The 19,383-nt window shown below is 37.9% G+C and overlaps 1 protein-coding gene across 1 annotated transcript in view; it reads left to right on the top strand.

Annotated features, from left to right (window-relative positions):
- The first annotated feature begins 13,827 nt into the window (after positions 1–13,827).
- The window catches only part of TRPC7 (transient receptor potential cation channel subfamily C member 7), a 158,265-nt gene continuing 152,709 nt past the window's right edge, over positions 13,828–19,383 (top strand). Inside the window, exon 1 of the mRNA XM_004467395.3 lies at positions 13,828–14,236. Within this exon, the coding sequence (XP_004467452.1) occupies positions 14,235–14,236 (2 nt within the window). The 5' untranslated portion in view covers positions 13,828–14,234. The remainder of the gene's footprint in view (positions 14,237–19,383) is intronic.

Raw genomic sequence — 19,383 nt, 5'->3', positions numbered from 1 at the left:
CAAACCTGAAAAAGTAAATTTGCATGATTTCAATATTTTCACATTTACTGAGGCTTCTCTTGTGCTCTAAAATATGGTCTATCCTGGAAAGAGAGCCACACACACTTAAAAAGAATGTGTATTCTGCTGTTGTAGGCAAAGAATTCTACATACAATGGGGCCCCTGTATCCACAGGGTCTGTTCCAATACTTACCATGGATGCTAAAACCATGGACAAAAATGAACACCAATATCCTTACCATGCACTATAGCAGTTACTTTGGCAGTTTGAGGTGCAACAGAAAAACTAGCACAAATTTTGTCCTTATGTTCAACACTTCATGAATCGAAGATTCATTCTTGCCACACAAACTGGCAATCTCTGCATAACAATTTTCTTTCTTTTTCAATCATATCCAGAATGTTTACTTTTTTTCTAATGGGAAGCATTTCATGGCTTTTCTTAGGCTTAGAAGCACTATCAGCACCACTACTCTTGCACTTTGGGGTCTTATTACAGTAAATAAGGGCTTTCTTAAACCAAGGCACTGTGATAATGCTACAACCAATGTGATTAGCAAGAGAACTAAATGCAGACTGGTGGAAAGTTTCAAATGAGAGCATGGGTATGGGGACAAAGGGAGATAAGTCATGTACTGGGCTGGTAGACTTTACCATTTTACAACCTGTACCTGCTTGGCAGGTGGTTTGAAACTTATGGACTGTTTTTTAATATCCCCTGGAATTTTCCAATTATTTTGGGGTTTTTTCCTGTGGATACCAAATCAGTGGATTGAGGGGCACAACTATGTGTCTCTTAGATCCAAACCAAGGACAGCATCTGCATTTGTATCTCAGGGATCCACCAACAAGAAGGTGGTGCACTGGCTCTTTGCATCCTAGTGAATGCCGGCAAGTCCAGAAGCACTATTGTCCAGAGGGTCAAACTGGAACCAGTGTCTGCCCTGGGCCATCAGGAATTCCCCAGAATGACCTCAACCTTCAATCCCAACTTTTGGAAGCCAAGGCTTCTTCTGCCCACCCTGGTCCCAACCACTGGCTCTCAGAATTCAGACCGTGTTTCCACAGCCACTGCCACCATTTCCACATCCCTGCAGTGGTAGGGGAATGAAGGCTGGTGGCTGACTCACACTTTCACTTATGAAAGCTGAACTCTCAGCACCCTCACCCTTCATCTGACAGTCCTGTGGTTGTTTGAAATGTCCAGTCTTGGTGTATAGTTACCACCTACATAAATTGGATCCATTTTTCCAGCTTGTTCATTTTTCTGGTGGAAAAAGTGATATGTAAAATGTTCCACTCCACTATCTTGCCTCTGTGCTCTTGACATTTTTTTCTTCTTGTTTCTTGGACTTGCTTTTTACACACAACTTTTCAGGCTTACTTTGTAAATTCCTTGTTTTAGACCCAGAAATAGCCATTTTATAAGTCTTTTAGCAATTATTAGTATTTAGAAATTCAGTGTTAACTATGCTCATAGCTACCGAAATGGTATTGCTTATAAGCCCTGGGAATAGAGCTAGGATACCAGAATGTGTATCTGTCTTGTCTAGCTATTTATCTGTCTATACATGATGCACTCACACTGAAAACTCTGATTGAAATTCAACTCTATAGAAGTTTATCCTCACTTATAAAAATAAAAACCCTGTTCCCAAAAATACAAATCTATTTTACTCATTTGAATTGTTGTGTTAAACACATAAAATAGTTTCAGAATTACACCACCAATATTACTACCAAGAACAAATCTTCTAAGTAAATTTAAAGAGTTCTTTGTAGTTCTTTTTTACTTCATAACATCTTCCATTTAGGGTGTACAACCAAAGTCCTGTGTTTAAAAGTTACTTGACTTGATTCTTTTCTCTCTGTGATCATCATCAATTTGACATAAAATTGGGTTCTTTTTCTGTTTATATTCAAATTTAAGTATTTTTTCATCTTTTTATTATATTTCTGAATATAAATAATTTACATGACTCAAAATTAAAGCTATGTAAAAATGGTCTACTAAGAGAAATCTCAAATGCATCCTGATACCCTCCACACCATCCCCATGCACCCTATAAGAAAGGATTTTTATTCATTTGTTTATCTTTCCTATGTTTTTGTTTTGCAAAAATTAGTTATTTCCCTTTCTTTCTTGCATGATAGGTAATAGATCATAAGCACTCCATTGCAACTTGTTTTATTTCATTAAACAATAGAGATCTTCCTTATTCCTCCTCTTTGATTGCATCACCCTCCATTGTGTTGCATACTGTATTTAATTCAACCGTTCTCCTTTAGGTGGCCATTTAGATTGATTGCAATATTTTGTTGTTTTAAATTATTCCTTAATGAATAACCTTCTACACATTCTGTTTCATACTTGTGGAAGCGTTCTTCAGAGTAAATTTGTAGAAGTGGGATTTTTGGGTCAAAGGGTAAATTTATAGACTGTTTTGTTAGATTTCCTCAAATCCTCTCCATAAGAATTACATCATTTTCATTCCCATAAAAAATGCCTGAAAGTGTCTGAGTTTTGACAGTCTTGATGATAAAATGTGTTGTCAAGATTTGAAATGTTTTTTGCAAATCTGGTAGGTAAGAAATGGTCGCTCCACAAATTTCTAATTTATATTTTACCTTGAGAAAAGTTGAGTATCTTTTCTTCAGTCTAGGCCCGTTTTTATATTTTTGTGTGTGAGTTGTTTGTTTTATTCTTTTGCTTATTTCATATCATAATTTCAGGGTTTTTCCTCTTGATTTTTTTAAATTTATTTCTCTCCCCTCCCCACCCCACCCCCGTTATCTGCTTTCTGTGTCCATTTGCTGTGTGTTCTTTTGTGTCCACTTGCATTCTTGTCAGCGGCACCATGAATCTGTATCTCTTTTTGTTGCATCATCTTGCTACATCAGCTCTCCATGTGTGCAGCGCCACTCCTGGGCAGGCTGTGCTTTTTTTGCGCAGGGCGGCTCTCCTTACAGGGCACACTCCTTGCGTGTGGGGCTCCCCTACGCCAGGGATACCCCTGCATGACAAGGCACTCCTCGCGCCCATCAGCACTGCATGTGGGCCAGCTCACCACATGGGTCAGGAGGCCCTGGGTTTGATCACTGGACCTCCCATATGGTAGGCGGACACTCTATCATTTGAGTCAAATCCATTACCCTCTCTTGATTTTTAAGAACTCTTTATTTATTAGAGAGATTAGCCCTTTAACCATGATATAAGTCTCATGATTTATCATTGTTCTTTTGTTCTGCATGTGGAGCTTTTGCCATACAAATAGGTTTTTCTTTATTTCTATGTAATTGATACCATCACTCTTTTACTTCGTTGATTCCAAATTTTGGATAATAGTGTAAAAACTTCCCATGCCAGGTCATGAGAGAAACCATACACATTTTCTTCTATTATTTATATGGGTTCACTTTTTACATTTAGATCTCTAGATCCATTTGGAGTTGGTATTGGTGATTGGCATGAAGTATGAAACTAGGTTTTTTCCCAAATGAATAGCCAATTGTCCCAGCACATTTATTCTAAACATCCATTTTTTCCAAAACTGAGGGAATTTGATGCATGGAATATATATGGGTGATTTTATATGTATATAAAATGATTATATATAATGATATAAATTATTTTATTATATATACTTACACATATGTGTGTGTATATATATTTTGTGTGTGTATCTATGTAGTGGATGAGCTAAGAAGTCAAACAAGGAACAATGGGATAGCTCAGAGATTGGCAACAACAGGAAACCATTATCACTCCTAGGCTAAAGGGTCAAAGGGAGAAGTAATGTTCCTTAAGCCCAAGATTTGGGGTCACCAAGCAAATTCTGATATCATGGCAGTCTATCCTTCATGACAGTCTACCCAATGAGAGCTGAAGCCATATAGAAGCTGCAGTTGCTTCCATACGTATAGAGAATGGTATAGGAACAGTCACCTTCCTTCCTTCTGCCCTCCAATCTCCCACCAATGATTCCCATCTGCCAAACTCTATTGGAAGCTAGCTAATAGGGCAACCTGAGAAAGGCACCCTGCAGATCTTAGCCCCTTTGCAAAATAGAATAAGGATGGGAAAGGAGGAAGAATTGCTCTGAGGACAAAAAAGAACCAGCACAATCCTCAACAGTAACAAAAAAAATGTACAAATAATTATTTATCTTTTCATTGAAATAAATTCCTAGAAGGTACCATGTAACGTATCAACATTCTAAGAGCCAAACTCCTATAAGTAAATTTAAAAAGGTATATATGGTTTTACAGATAGATCATAATGCAGTCTTCTTAGCTCAAACCACCTCGCTTGAAAATAATCTGAAATAGTAGGATTTTTATTAGGTGTGTGTTTTGGATGAAGAAGGATCGAGGAAATCAAGAATGTGGTTAGAGAACTAAGATTTTTAAAAAACAAACAAACAGAATTAGTCCTACAGAAAACAAAAGTACCCAAAAGATTGCGATTAAGATGATGCTCAAAAAGTTATAACTGAAAACAAATGAATAAAAAAGGAACAAAGAAAAACATTGAACCATATACAATGAATGCAGGAGGACAGATAACTCAGAGGCTTCTTTTTTATCCTTCATAACTTTCCAGGTACTGCATGATAGCATAATGTTTTTAAAATTATGAACTTTAATAAATATAACATTCTATTTTATACTTTACAAAATCCATTACATTATTTATACATCCTACTCTAGAAAAATCCAGAATAAGTCATTTTGAAGCTCTGTTAGTTGATATATAAAAATATTATATAAATAATTTGATATTTTGAGGGAAGGTTTTATTTCCAGAATGTCTCCAAATTAGACAAAATCACTTTTTTGGAAAGAAACCTGTCATGAATTTGTTCAATCTCTTAGAAAACCAAAGGCTCAATATAAAACACCTTGCTAACTGGCAACTCAGTTATTCAAGAAAGGATTCTCCAGTTGGTGGATTCTCTAGGCCCTTTGGGGTTCCACTTATTCCTTCTTCTTCTCTTCTTTCCTCCCTTCTTCTATTTGCCCATCTCCTCTTCTGCACTTGGCAATAGCAACATTTGGGGAAAGGAAAGCCAAAAGAGGAGGCAAGTCATCTCAGCAAAAAAAGTCCAATGCGCAGGAGAATGAAAAAAAAGCAACAGTGGGCACCATTATCATCATAGTTCTGTTTACTTCTTCTCCAATAAAACCATCTTAATCAAAAACCTTGGATAATTTGTCCCAATGACTAACACATACCCACTGATCCAGAACCTAAGGAGTGTGAGTGACAAACAGTAAACCTGCTTAGGATAATGTGATTGATTGTAATTCCCTTTGAAACAAATGTAACAAATGGCAATGAGCCACCTAGTTAAACATGTAGCACAATTGAAATTGTTAAGGTTGTTCATTTCATTACACAATGTCCTTTCTCAGGGAAAAAAAACTATTTTGTTCTTAGGACGGGAAATTGCTGTCCTTCAAATGGTCACATGGTTTCCACTCATCACCTAGCTTATTTTTATTTTACTTTGATTTCTAGAAAACCTGGTGCTTGTTTATAGCCTGTGGATAGGATTCAGGCATATATTTTCATGCTAGCTTAAACCCAGCAATTTTATCTTCCTATCCTTATTATTGCCATGTTCTTTTCACCTATTTCAAATTGTTGTGTATTTTATATAACCCTGTAAGGTATCTGTTACAGGTCAAGTTCTCTAGAAACAGATGTGGAGATGAAGTTTGGGGTGCAAAATGCTTCTTATCGATACTGGTGAAGAGAAGAGGAAAAAAGCATGATTGGACAGAGGAAGAGCACAGGCCTGATAAAACCTTTTCCAACATAGCAGGGAGCTTTGAGTGCTACCCATTAAGAGTCTGTGTCAAGCTGAAACGTCTGGCACACCCCACCTTGCACAGTCACCAAACACTGACTGTCTCAGCAAAGACGTAACTTCAGGCAAAATGGGCCTTTTGACAGAGGTCAGCTGATAGCAACTAGGCAGGACACAAACTTTACCAAGGCTCCTTTGGGAAAGGATTAGGGGACTAATTGCCATGTATAATGGTTCTAACACTGCAGGATTCTTTTCCTGGGAACCAGACCATCTCTTCTGTCAATGGATTCCAGATCTGAAAACTAGATCAGGTCCAGAAACTGGGCAAGGGTCATGATATTTTATCAGAGTAACCACCCTCGGCCTACAAGTGGTCCTTTCTTGGTTTTTCTGCAGGCACAGGCTATCCACCTATGTCTCCCCTGAGAATGCCATGTTCTATTAGCCATTTCCATATCTCTGTGGGTTATGCGCCCTTGACTGCCATTCCAATCTTCCTGTTCATTACAATAATTGTGACTGCCTGGTTTGTGTTGGTTAAGTGCCACCATCTGGCCTCTAATATTTCAGGTTTCTATCATTCCCATTGCTCACTGAGCCAAGTTCTGTAACAGACTACACTGCTGTCAGCCTAGCCTAGAGAGAAGAACCACCACTGAAATTTTAGTCATGCTGGTGCCCCTGGTTACAATGCATTTCTTATGACCTTGGTAAAATTTGTGTCCTCTGGGCCCTATGAACATAATCACCTCAGGGGCCTTCTAGCTGAACATAAAATATCCATTTCAGTATGCTCACTTTCATAAGCTAGATCTTCCCCACCCACCCCACCCCGAGATGGCTCCCTCGTCTGTTTGCTCATTGTTTTTGCTTGTTGTCTGCTCCTTGTCTACTTGTCTGCTTGTTTATTCTTTAGGAGGCACTGGGAACTGAACCCAGGACCACCCATGTGGGACGTGGGTGCCCACCTGCTTGAGCCACATCTGTTCCCTGCTCATTTTTGCTCACTGTCTGCTCACTGTTTTGCTCATTGTCTTGCTCATTGTGCTTGTTCATTGTCTGCTTGTTGTTTTAGCTCAATATTGCTCATTATTTGTCTTCTTTAGGAGACCCTGGGAACCGAACCCAGGACATCCCATGTAGGAGGCAGGCACCCAACTGCCTGAGCCACATCTGCTTCCCTGGTGCTAGTTCGTAATGGGGATAGGTGGGCAATGTGTGAAGGCTCAGATGGTTCAGAGGCACATGAGAAGTCAAACTCTTCAGGCACAGCCACCCAGACAACCTCATCCCATGTGTCAGTGTCCTGGATGTTCCCAACTAGAATCCTAACCTGACATGATAGACCTGTTTTGGTTAAGTACTTAATTAACTGCAAAATTCAGCCACTTTGAATATTAATTTCTGGATGTAGATGTCGACTTTCTCTGCCCTCCTACTAGAGGAGATGAGATCATCTTTGTATGCAAGCAAAGAAGTACTCTATTTTCCTGACTTTCAGTTGCCAATTACCTCAGCTGCTCTTTATACTTCTGTTGGACATCAGTGGCATTTAACAATTGTCATCCAATCCCATTGTCCCTGTACTTGTTATTTTTCCCATATGTTTAAAGCACAGGGTACAGCACACCTGCTAATGCATTCCTTTCTACCAGTATACCACTCCATCTTACCACAAGTAAAAGCTGAACAAATGGATCATCACCTTGTTCCAGGAGCTGTCCATGCTCCACCCAACACCACCCATGACCAGTGATGTAGGCCTTATTGCCAGATGTACGGTGGCCCAAAACCCCATCACATCACCTACCTTCTCAAACCACTTCTAATACCATTTAACACAGTTTAAGATCTCTGGAAGCAACCACTAAAACAGAGTTAGAAGTGAGGATATTTATTAGGGATCAACACTTATGAAACCATGGAAGAAGAACCAGGATTGGGCAAAGAGAGAAATCAAACTGTGATAGAATTTGACTGACATGGCAAAGAGCTAGAATGAATACTGCTCATACAGTATCCCTGACATGGCATATATAACCTTGTCTTGTCCAGTTGCCAGACAGACTGCCCCAGGAAAGGTGTGATCTCAGGTAAGGCACCTCTTTGCAGTGAGGCCGACCCAGAAATAGATGATAACTGGTGGCTATTGACTAACTGCTATTCCCACAATGGAGAAGAAAGTTCTTCCTTGAAGAGGGCTCTCATGTTGACTACACCATCTTAAATCTCTTTTCAAGGAAGATCATAAATAAATACTTATTTCATATTAATTTCCCTTGGTTGTTTTGTTTAAATAAACTTTAATTCTGGTATATACATACTATGGAATATTACTCAGCTGTAAGAAGGAATACAGTATTAACACATGGGATAACATGGATGAATCTTGAGGACCTTATGTTGAGTGAAGAAAACGAGGCATTGAAGGACAAATACTACATGACCTCTGTGATATGAATTAAACAAATTGAGCACACTCACAGAGCTAGAGTCTGGAAGATAAGTTTGCAGGAAATAGGGAGAAGGTGACTGTGAGCCAATGCCCGTATGGGCAAAATCTATGATAAGGTGAATGTACGTAGTTATGTAGTGGAGGTGATGGCAGTAGTGCACTGATACTATTGGGTTAGGCAGTGCAGGTATGTCAGGGCGTAGGGTGTGGAGGGGGAGTTAGACTGTCCATGGAACTGGAGGGAAGGTTGCAATACGAATGTATCATACTAATGAAGGATGTTGTTAATGGGGGTAAGTGTGGGTGGTGTGGGGAGTGGGCATAGGGGAATCCCCAATATTTTTTACATAGCATTTATGTAATCTAAATATCTTTTTTAAAAAATAAAAAATATAGGTCATAGGCCTAAATATAGCTGATATAAATCATGTCAGAACACAGCCACTGAAAGTCATGAAGTTATAGTCCAAACTGGAAGATAAATAAGTTTTCAAAAATGCATAAACAGGCATATGATTAAGTTAGCATTATTCTTACCAACACTTTGAGACACAGTGCCATTTCTAGTCACTTCCTGCCTGTTTGTGAATAAAGACACCATTATTCATGTCTTAAAAACAGACTATAGGGAAGCAGACTTTGCCCAGTGGTTAGGGCATCCATCTACCACATGGGAGGCCCGCAGTTCAGATCCTGCGCCTCCTTGACCCGTGTGGAGCTGGCCCACTCACGGTGCTGATGCACACAAGGAGTGCCGTGCCTCGCAGGGGTGTCCCCCGTGTAGGGGAGCCCCACGCACAAGGAGTGTGCCCCGTAAGGAGAGCCGCCCAGCGCGAAAGAAAGTGCAGCCTGCCCAGAAATGGCGCTGCACACAGGGAGAGCTGACACAACAAGATGATGCAACAAAAAGAAACACAGATTCCTGTGCTGCCAACACAACAGAAGCAGACAAAGAAGATCACGCACCAAATGGATAGAGAACAGACAACGGGGGGGGGGGGGGGGATTAAAAAAAACAACAGACTATATAGCACAGGATTTTTACGAGATCTCGTGCTCACTTTGGAGAAGTTTTGCAAAGATGTTGCCGTAAACCAAGATGATAGACATCCCCTATTCCTTCTGGAAAGGGGCTCCACACAGTGACTGACAGCTATTTAAACCAGAATTTTTTCTAAGGGAATTGATTGGTATCACATTCTTAAATCAAAATTATAAGAAGTCTATAAAAAGATGGAAAACTGTAAGTGTTGGAGAAGATGTGGAGAGACAGGAATACTTATTCACTGTTGATGGGAATGTAGAATGGTACAGCCACTGTGGAGGACTCTTTGGCAGTTCTTGAGAAAGATGAATATAGACTTGCTATGTGACCAAGCAGTATCATTACTGGGTATATACCCAGAAGAACTGAGAGTGGAGACACAAACAGACATCTGCACACCAATGTTCATGGCAGTGTTATTTACAACAGCCAAAAGTTAGAAACAACCCAGGACTGGCAGTTTGAGATTATTTATGAAAAAAAAAATTTTTTTTTAAAGATTGTTTATAAAACTAATCTACTCCTCTGGGTGTGATACCCTTTGAATGGCTTAGATCTAGCTGATATGTCCTGATTAAATTACCTGTTAAGATTTGAGCTTTGATCTGACCACCTCAGAAAGGAATGACTCAGACAGAGTCCCTAACCCCTTGATATAAATAGACACTCACTTGAGAAGACACACGGGAAGAGAGAGAGTTCCATGTTTGATCCTGGGGTCCTGGAAAGAGATGAGCCATTCACCTGATAATTTACAGCTGACCTTGTGATGACACCAGAGCAACTGAGAAGGCCAGGAAAGGAACAACTTCCTGTGCCAGCCTGTAGCTGTGAGAGAGGAAAGCTGAAGCCTCGCAGAGATTGGCAAACATCTTGCTTCAGCACATAGCAACTGACTTTGGTGAGAAAGCAACCTTGAGCTGGACTCTTTAGGGCCTTGTAACTGTAAGCTTTTACCCCAAATAAATACCCTTTATAAAAGTCAACAATTTCTGGTACTTTGCATTAGCACCCCTTTGGCTGACTAATACATCAAGTGTCTCTCAACTGATGATGAGTGAATAAACAAATTGTGGGGTATACACGTGATGAAATATTATGTAAGAAGAAATGAAGTCATGAAGCATATGACAGCATGGATGAACCTGGACGATATTATGTTGAGTGAAGCAAGCCAGGCAGAAAAGGACAAATACTATATGATTGCACTATTATGAACTAAATATATTGTGTAAACTCATGGAGTTAATAATTAGAATAAAGGTCACCAGAAAATAGAATGAGGGTAGAGAATGGAAAGGTTAGGGCTAATCTGTGCAGAATTGCTTAAAAGGTTGCTTGTAGAACTTTGGAAATAAATAGAAATGGTGAAAGCACATCATAGTGTTTGTAACTAGCAGAGACATTACACGGGTATGACAGTGGTTGAAAGGTAAGTCTAAGGTCATGTGTATTACTAGAAGGAAAGCTTGAAAAATATAACATGGGAATGTATAACAGTGAAACTTCATGTAAAATATGAAGATGGGTAATATTGCATATATAAGACTGTTTTTACAAAATATAAATACAAAAAAAACTAGAGAGATGGAAACAGAATAGCAGTTATGCACAGCAGGGGAAGCATAGAGAGATTTAGAGGTGATGAATTTTTGTTTTTATTACTATTATTAATTATTAATGGAACAATGAAAATGCTCTAAAAATGATTGAAGTGAAGAATGCACAACTATGCAATTATACCAAATACCATTGATTTGTACACTTTGGATGGATTTATATTTTATTAATATGTATCAATAAAATTGATTTGTTAAAAAAAAGCATAAGAAGTCTGATGAGTCTATTGTTTTTTATATCTAGAAGAAATAGCCAGATACGTCCAGTAATCAACTAAACTAGCTTAGAACAATCTGAGAGGGAAAAAAAGGGAATGAGCATCCCAAAGGATTCAATCATTTGAAAAAGACTTCCATACTCATGATTACAGTATCTAAAACAACTTAGTCTTCCAATAGACAAGAGCAGTGTTAAGCGTGATTTATAAAACACATGAGAGCCTTAGGGAAAAAATGTAAATTCTCTAGGGAATGGACACCAGGAATTTGTATTTCTTTTTTTTTAATAGGCTGGCTAGGTGATGATGGAGCACACAAAGTCTGAGAACCAGAGACCAAAAGAATGGTCACTGTTCAGTCATAGAGTGAGCTAGTAAGCAATAAGGAAAGCTGACATATACTGAGCTCTAACTAGATGCCAGGCACTGCTCTAAGCACTTTATGTGGGTTGTCTCGTTTCATCTTCACTATAGTTTTACAAAGGCAAGTGTCGACTTTCATTTTACAAATGATAAAACTGAGGGACACTCTTGGGGAATGGAATGTTTGAATTAAAACACAAGAAGTTTGACTAGAAACTGTATGCACTCAACCACTGCTTTATTGTGAGCCAGTGTCTGGTTAAAAGTGGAGAAAGTGAGGCTCAAGACCTCACGCAAGAATCTTAGACACCTTCTAGTCCAAGAGCTTCTGAACTTTTGTTGCTGATAGGAAACACCTAGTTAATTATGTGTTTCACAAATTGGAAATTATATTTTGATATGGACATATTTCAGATCACAAGTATTTGCCAGTTAAGCCAAACGTCTGTGCATGATAACCTCTGGAAGTGCTAAAGCACCCTTAATAATGAGGACTCCGAAGGTTAGGTCTTTCACAAAATATCAACTTATCCTATCACTTTTAAATGGCTGTCTGGCCTGATTATGACCTGTATTCAGTAAATATATCCACAAAATAATTGACTCACTTCCTCTATATATGACTAACTATCATACTGTCATTGGCACACTCTTTAAAATATGGTTTTTTAATGAGCTCATCATGAGTGAAACAATAACATAGTTCATTTCAGGATTTCATGAAAATACGCTCTTGGTTATTTATTAAAAACAGAATAAAATGAGACAACATCTCTATCTTTATCATCTAAAACACACAAACCAGTGTTCTTAGGAAACTATTTTTTTTCTTTTTTCTTTTCATATATCATACAATCAGGAAAGCATTTTATAATCAAGAATATCTTATTCTATACCACTTCACTAATCATGATAGATGAGGATTGCAATCAAAAGGATATCAGTGTCAGAGCTAATCTAACTTCACGGTTGTGTAAAACACTTCTGTTGGTTTCATATATTATATTATATTTTATTCGGCATTTTGGTGCAATATTAAAGAGCCCTAATTCATTAGGATTTTATTCAAATGAGTTAAACATCTGTCTCTAGTACTAATGAAAAATACAATTGTCCTTCAAGACTGTAATTTTTGAGAAAAAGTCTTATTTTTAAGAAAATTTCTTTTTTTTAAAGTATTTTATCCAATAAAGCAAATCATTAATATTGGAAAGCTTGGGTATAGGCTTATAAGAATAAAAATAATTTGACGTCAGTCATTTTTTGGAGACTTTCAACTAAAGAACTATCTTAACTTTTCTCGAACAAGGAGGTTAGGAAGAATAACTCAACCTTATTATGCACCTCTTAAAATTATTACCACGACCACTGAAAGAAGGCATTGTTACTCACATTAACCCCCATTTTACATGTGAGGAGACTGAAACTCAATGAGGTTTACATATTATGTCCAAGGTCACGCAGTTAATAAGTAAATCAAAATCCCAGGGTCTTTCCCACACACACTGTGTTGTCACCAGAGAAAAAGCTGGTAGTATACTAATGAACCAATGCAATATGATTTGTATATACATTATTAGTCATTTGCACACAGAAGTAGTCTGTAAAGAGTGTCAGTTATTAATCCATGAGTTGCTTTCAAAAATTAAATATTCCTATTTATTGTTCAGTGATCCAAATAGATCCTTGGAGCAACCCTGAGTTTTCTTACACAGGCAATATTTCAGTTAAAGAGGCTTTTCTAAGATGAGGCCATCAAAATACTTGAGTGTCTGAGAATCACAGACCATTTGGTAACAGCAATTGGTGAGGGTGGTGTCTATGGGGAAAAGGATTTTTGTATTGGGAATTTCCTTTACAAAATGAAAAGTTACAAATGAAAGCTAATCTTTTTAAAGTCCTGTTACTAATCTTAGACTAGATCTACACCATTGATCTCTTTCTTATCCTAGACAACAAAAAAGATCATGAAACCAGAGGGTAAAGTTAGAAGATGCATCACTCACAGGAGACAAAGTGGGATGTGGCCTTAAGGTTTATTAAAGGAACCTGCTTCTGTCACTCTTTAGACACCTTTCAGGTTTTTTTCCTGACCCCCTCCCCTCTCCTCTGTAATTACACAGACAAAAGTAAGAGGTAGGAAATCAGTTCATGCCTCATTTTTCATTTATTTAAACAATGAATATTCTGCCTCAAGGGCCAGAAACCTGCTGCATTATATAACTGAGGTGTGTGTGTGTGTGCGTGTGTGTGTGTATTTGTGCGTGTGTGATATTCACTGTTCCAGGGCGGGAGTAAGGGGGAGGGGTAATACGTAGAAATCCTGAGAGGATATGGTGGGAATGCAGAGTTGCTACCGCCTTTTCAGAGCTACTGTCTGGGAGAAGGGGTGGGGACTATACCAACCCATCACCACGCCGCATGCCAGCCTCACACACGGATTCTTCTTCGTCATGTTCCCTGGGAAATTTCCCCCAGTTTAGGAAAGGGGACGATAACGCACGTCTGCCGCGGAAGGCGAGTCTTTACCATTTTCGCACAAAGAACCGCGGAGCGCGCTTTCACAGCCTCACAACTCCACTCACTCGTCCAGCTCTTTACTTCAGCACCACGGAGAGCGGCACCTCCTTGGCTACCACCCATGGAGAGCAAGATTCCCGCGGCTCAACACCAGATTCCGGTTATCTAGAGGGACAAACCTGCGTCTTTTACCCTCAATGTAAGTAAGCTATGGTGATTCTTTCATACTGATTTTTCTTGTGGAGATTGCTTTCTGAAATATGAATTAAACTTTTATTTATTCCCCCTATCCTTCTTGTACATACATGGCTTGAATTTTTTATGTAAATTTGGATCTGAAATCTTGTTTATCAGACTCTTATGAAATTTTTTTTTACTTTTCATTGAAAGTCTAAGTTTGCAAAACCATTTATAAATAAACAACTCGTCTTGATCGCTTAGTCCTTTTGTGCTGAAGTGTAGTTTTATTTCTTGAATAGAGTGTGTCGTCTCTTCTACTTCACTACTGACAGCTTTTTAATTTGGAGTTTTTGTGGCTGTATCGATCTCCATATAAATATGGGTGATGGAAGGAGGAAGAGGGCTATATTCTAAATAAATAACCACCATTAAACAACTGCAGGTGGAAGAAAGGAATTGTTATTTTTCTTTTCTTTTCTTTATTGAAAGTAATGTCTGACCTGTATGTCTCTTTCAGGCATCCATTTCAAAATAATGAATATGCTATTAATAAAAGCCATGCAATGCAGGCGGGGTTCTAACACAAGCTCTGCAACTCTAGAGTACAGAATATCCCTTTTAAGTTTGAAGTTGTAATTCAATTATATATGATTGAGTAGACACAAGCAGGATGCTACTGCCATTAATTGTAGTTTAAAGGCTTAGTGGATTCAGGGTAGATTTGAAAGAGGCAATAATGATTGACCCTGTCTAGTGGCACTGAGTGAATTTTTGCCTCAGAATGCCACCTGCTGGCAGGTCTTATTTCTGAAGCACTGGACATACTAATCAGGTTTATGAATGAACTCACATTAAGTCCAGAATATTCATTATGGTTATGATTAAAACCCACTCTCTTATTAACAATGACATTGCTTCAATTATTTAATAGCTTACCAAGGTTCTGTGTCACAATTAAAATTTCATAAACATTTATGTCCAATAACACTTGCTCCTAAGCTCAGGGACATATGGACTAGCTAACTCCTTTAGGCAGTAATTAACCCAGAAAAATTAGAACAATGTGGAGTCTCATTGAGGCTGATTGCAGAATACATGTGGTATTGCATGAGAGCTGCCAGAAACTCTTGCTTAGTAAAGGCCATCAAGATAGCCCACAGATAAATATTCAGCATGTTACTTTTATCAGTATTGTTATTCATGATTTAAAGGCCTCTCTTACTTTCCTAGTAACAGATGTTCATTTCAGACTTTTTTGATGCAGAGGTCAATGAAACCTTTGAAGGATTACACATATCTATTTTATTCCAAGAAAAATCTTTGGAAAAATCATGTACCTCTTATAACTTGTTGGTCCAGTTCTCTCTGGAGCTACACACAATGAGATGAGAGGTAGACATCCCATTTCATAATACTCAGTTTCACATAGACAAATAAGGATTTAAAAAGTAAGAAGAAATAAACAAACAGACAAAAAGCACTAGTTACATTTGAACAGTTAATTCATAGACCAGTTTGAAATTGCTGACAATAACCTCTACTCTAAATGGCATTATCTGGTGAAAATTAATCACTGATAGAATCATTTGTTAACATTCATAAACATTAGATAATATTTTTCATTCAAGATGCAATGGAAAAAAGTATTCCACATTAGTATAACTGGCTGGAAAGTATATCTTAATATAATGATTTTAATGAGAAATTGAGGGATGTTTTGTTTCCTGTAGAACCTGATTGCTAAAATATATGAACTCATGGAGACCATGGGGATAGGTGAATATCTCTTTCTTTGATTCAAAATATGTATGTTGTACAAGCAAATTATTGTCAGCGGTTTGGGAAACCAATTACTGTAATACCCAATTACTGTAATTGTAATGGACCAATATAGAGTTAATAATATCCCATGTTAACATTCTAGGCACTAGTAAATAATTTATATGGACTATCTCACCTAAAACTCAACAAGCTAAGTTAGGTGCCTTTGAAAATAGGTAAAATTATTCAGGAATATTATAAAAGATAATTAATCTCTGAACTTTCTGCCCCAGGCACCCAAGAGACATAATATACCCTGTGATAGTAGATGTCTCATCTAGCAAGTTATGGATCATCATTTGTAATGGAGCTCATTGGAAACTGATATAGCTTTGGAACTCATACCTTATTTTAAAAGTTGTCAAAGTTACAAATAGGAAGTAATGGTTATAGGATTATATACCTCTTGCAATTTTAATAAAGAGGAAACTGGTAGACATTAACACCACTCCTATATTGGTCTTCTTTAATAACCCGCTCAGATCAAGTATTTAAGAATGGGATTATTTACTTAACCAGGCATCAGTGGTGCTGGGCTACAAGATGCACAAACCATATAAACAAGTAATGCCCCTGCCCTCAAGGATCCTGCACTCTAATAGAAGAACTTACAGTCTAAAGAAACTTGAAATACTGCAGAAGGAAGATGTATGGCCAGAGCACACCAGCTTAAAGCAAGGGCTTTGAAATCAGATCTACTGAAATCCTAATAGTGGCTCTACCTCTCAAAAGTTGTGTAATCCTTGGGGAAAGTGATTAATTTATCTGAGCGTCATTTCATCATCCATTAAATGGGAATGATTATAGCACCTATATCATGTGGTAGTTTGTGAGAATTTAAAATGATAATGTATGTGAAAGAATTCAACATGGTGCCTAGTATATGGTTAACATGTAATGTTAATCATTAGAACAAAAGAGACATTTAGGAAAATGGCTAAGCTCATCATATGAGTCGTGTGAATTTAAAGTGATAAAACACTTAGCACAAGGCCAGCACATGGAAAATATGCAACACAGGTTTATTATTAGCCTATAGTCATTTAGAAAAACAGCTAAGGGGAATATTATCAGTATAGAGTAAAATATGAGCCAGCTGAAATAATTGCTTACTTGAGTTCATTGATATGTAAGTTTTTGATCATTACTGTCATGGATATTTGTATAAGGTTTTACAGCATCCAGGGATTTGGTACACATCTTTAATTTTCACTGCAGTCCTGAGGGGCTTGGGAGATGGGTTGTATTTTTCCCCTTCTTTTGAGGGAATAATATTTGCTCTATTCCCCTTTTGAGGTATAGGAGAAGACTCCAAATCACTTGACTACTTCTTCACTGTTGCCCTGGACTGAACCTCATAATGTATACACTTGGGACAGGATACATACACCAGAGACTGAGTTTCCCAGGGTGTCTGACCTGACTTTGGGGTTGTGTTTGGTTCTATATCCAGTTGGGGAATGTTATGGACTGAATTGGTTTCAAGCTTGGATAACTTCCACAGAGACCTCCAAGGAGGCACTTTTAGGGAAAAAAAACAACAAATATCTCTAAAAAAGACATTTTGATTAAGTGGCCTTTACTTCTTCAGTAATTAACCACAATCCCTGTCTGCAAAAGGCTTTATGGTCATGCTCGTTTGCCGCTGTAAAAAGGGTGCAGAATTCATACTTTTCATGGATCACTGGCATATGGTTTCCTTCAGACTGGCTGATGCATCTGTAAAAGCAGCTTGATAAAAATAGCAACTGAGGGATCAAGAGAGAGTTTAATAATCAGTTCTCCTCTCAAATATGTTTTTTTTTACTGTAACATTTCTTCTCAATGACATGAAATGTCAATGTATGCATTCCTGGATAATGAAACACACAGTATTTTAACTAAGGTATTTGACGAGTTTGATCAATAATATATGCAAATAAAAGAGCATTTGCATTCAAAGTTCATTTTAAGAAAAATATTAAAGGGCAATCGAATGCCAGTTGCATTTTAGAGGAAATCATTTTACTCATTATTATCCCTAAAACTGTAACAAGATCACCTGAGTCAAAGTGGGCAACTCCTCTGATATGATTGTGGGCTTTGTCCCCCAGGTGCTATGGGTCCAATGGCTTTATCTATCTGGCACATCATAATCTTTTGTGGTTTATTTCCAATCTATATGATGCATACAACTAAAGCATGGATATCCATAATATCAAAACTAAATGACAAAGACTTCGTGGCTAAGTACATTCATAGATGTATAAATTTTTTAAAAGCATCATTAGAGGGATATCAAGGTAAGAGGGAGTCAGAGCTAATAAGCCTGCAGGGAGGTTAAAAGTCTTCCATCGATATCTGAATTAATTCATATGGCTCTAAGGTCTTCTGTGAAACCCCTTATGTTGGAAATAATCTCATTAAATAGCATTTCCTACTATATGCTATGATTCATACGTGACTTGAAGGCCCTTTAAGGTTTCATCAGTGCCAAACTTTGCTAGGAAAAGAGCAGAATTGACAATTTAGTGAGCATTCAAATGTGTCTCAAAGCTGAGGTTTTAAATCTGGAAAAGAAGAGAGGCTTGTTTACTTCTCACTATGTCTGGGTATTTGTTTTCAAGGTCATACAGAAAAATTCATGTCAAATGGTGAGGGCATTTTATTTTCTGACAAGTCTAGCCATGCACATACATTTTTTGCCTTAATGAAACAATTAATATAGAAATGTCAAGATCTATATCATGTCCTACTTTTGCACAGAAATTATTTGCTCTACAATTTAGACTTTTCACTTCACCTACCTCAGTTTCTCCACTTAAAAATGAGAATTCTAATATCTCGTATTTTGGTTTTAAGAAATGAAGCCTGAACATCCTTTAAGTTTGTAAATTGCAGGGTCCATTATACTCAGATAGACTATGAATTTAGATTGGGTACATATGTGTTCCTTGTGAAATGTTTCTCTGCTCTACTCGGTTCAGTAGTTATTATATTTCTTTTGAACTAATTCCCCTTGGCTTGTTGCTGTACACTAGTTGTGTACCCTTGACCTTGTAATCTGACTATTCTCCCTCTTGAGCAGACCTCTAATGAAAAAGTGGCATGGAATCAAGCTGTAGCACCTGCTCCTTCCAGGACAGCCACTATTTCATCTTAGATGCTCTGCTCAGATCCTCTTGAATGGAAACTGCTGTTTCTTGGCTTAAGCTATGATGACTAAGTCCACAGAATTGGATGTTCTTGAGAAGAGTGGAAGCCATTTCATAGGACAGGAGGAGTAATTCCCTGAGAAAGATTCCCTGAAAAACTCTTTTGTGGGCTCAGTTCCCAAATGAATGTGTGTGCCCAGGTGGCAGGCCT

This window comes from Dasypus novemcinctus, chromosome 2 (genome assembly GCF_030445035.2).
Source record: "Dasypus novemcinctus isolate mDasNov1 chromosome 2, mDasNov1.1.hap2, whole genome shotgun sequence".
Lineage (NCBI taxonomy): Eukaryota > Metazoa > Chordata > Mammalia > Cingulata > Dasypodidae > Dasypus > Dasypus novemcinctus.
This window is presented reverse-complemented; position numbering and strand designations above follow the sequence as displayed.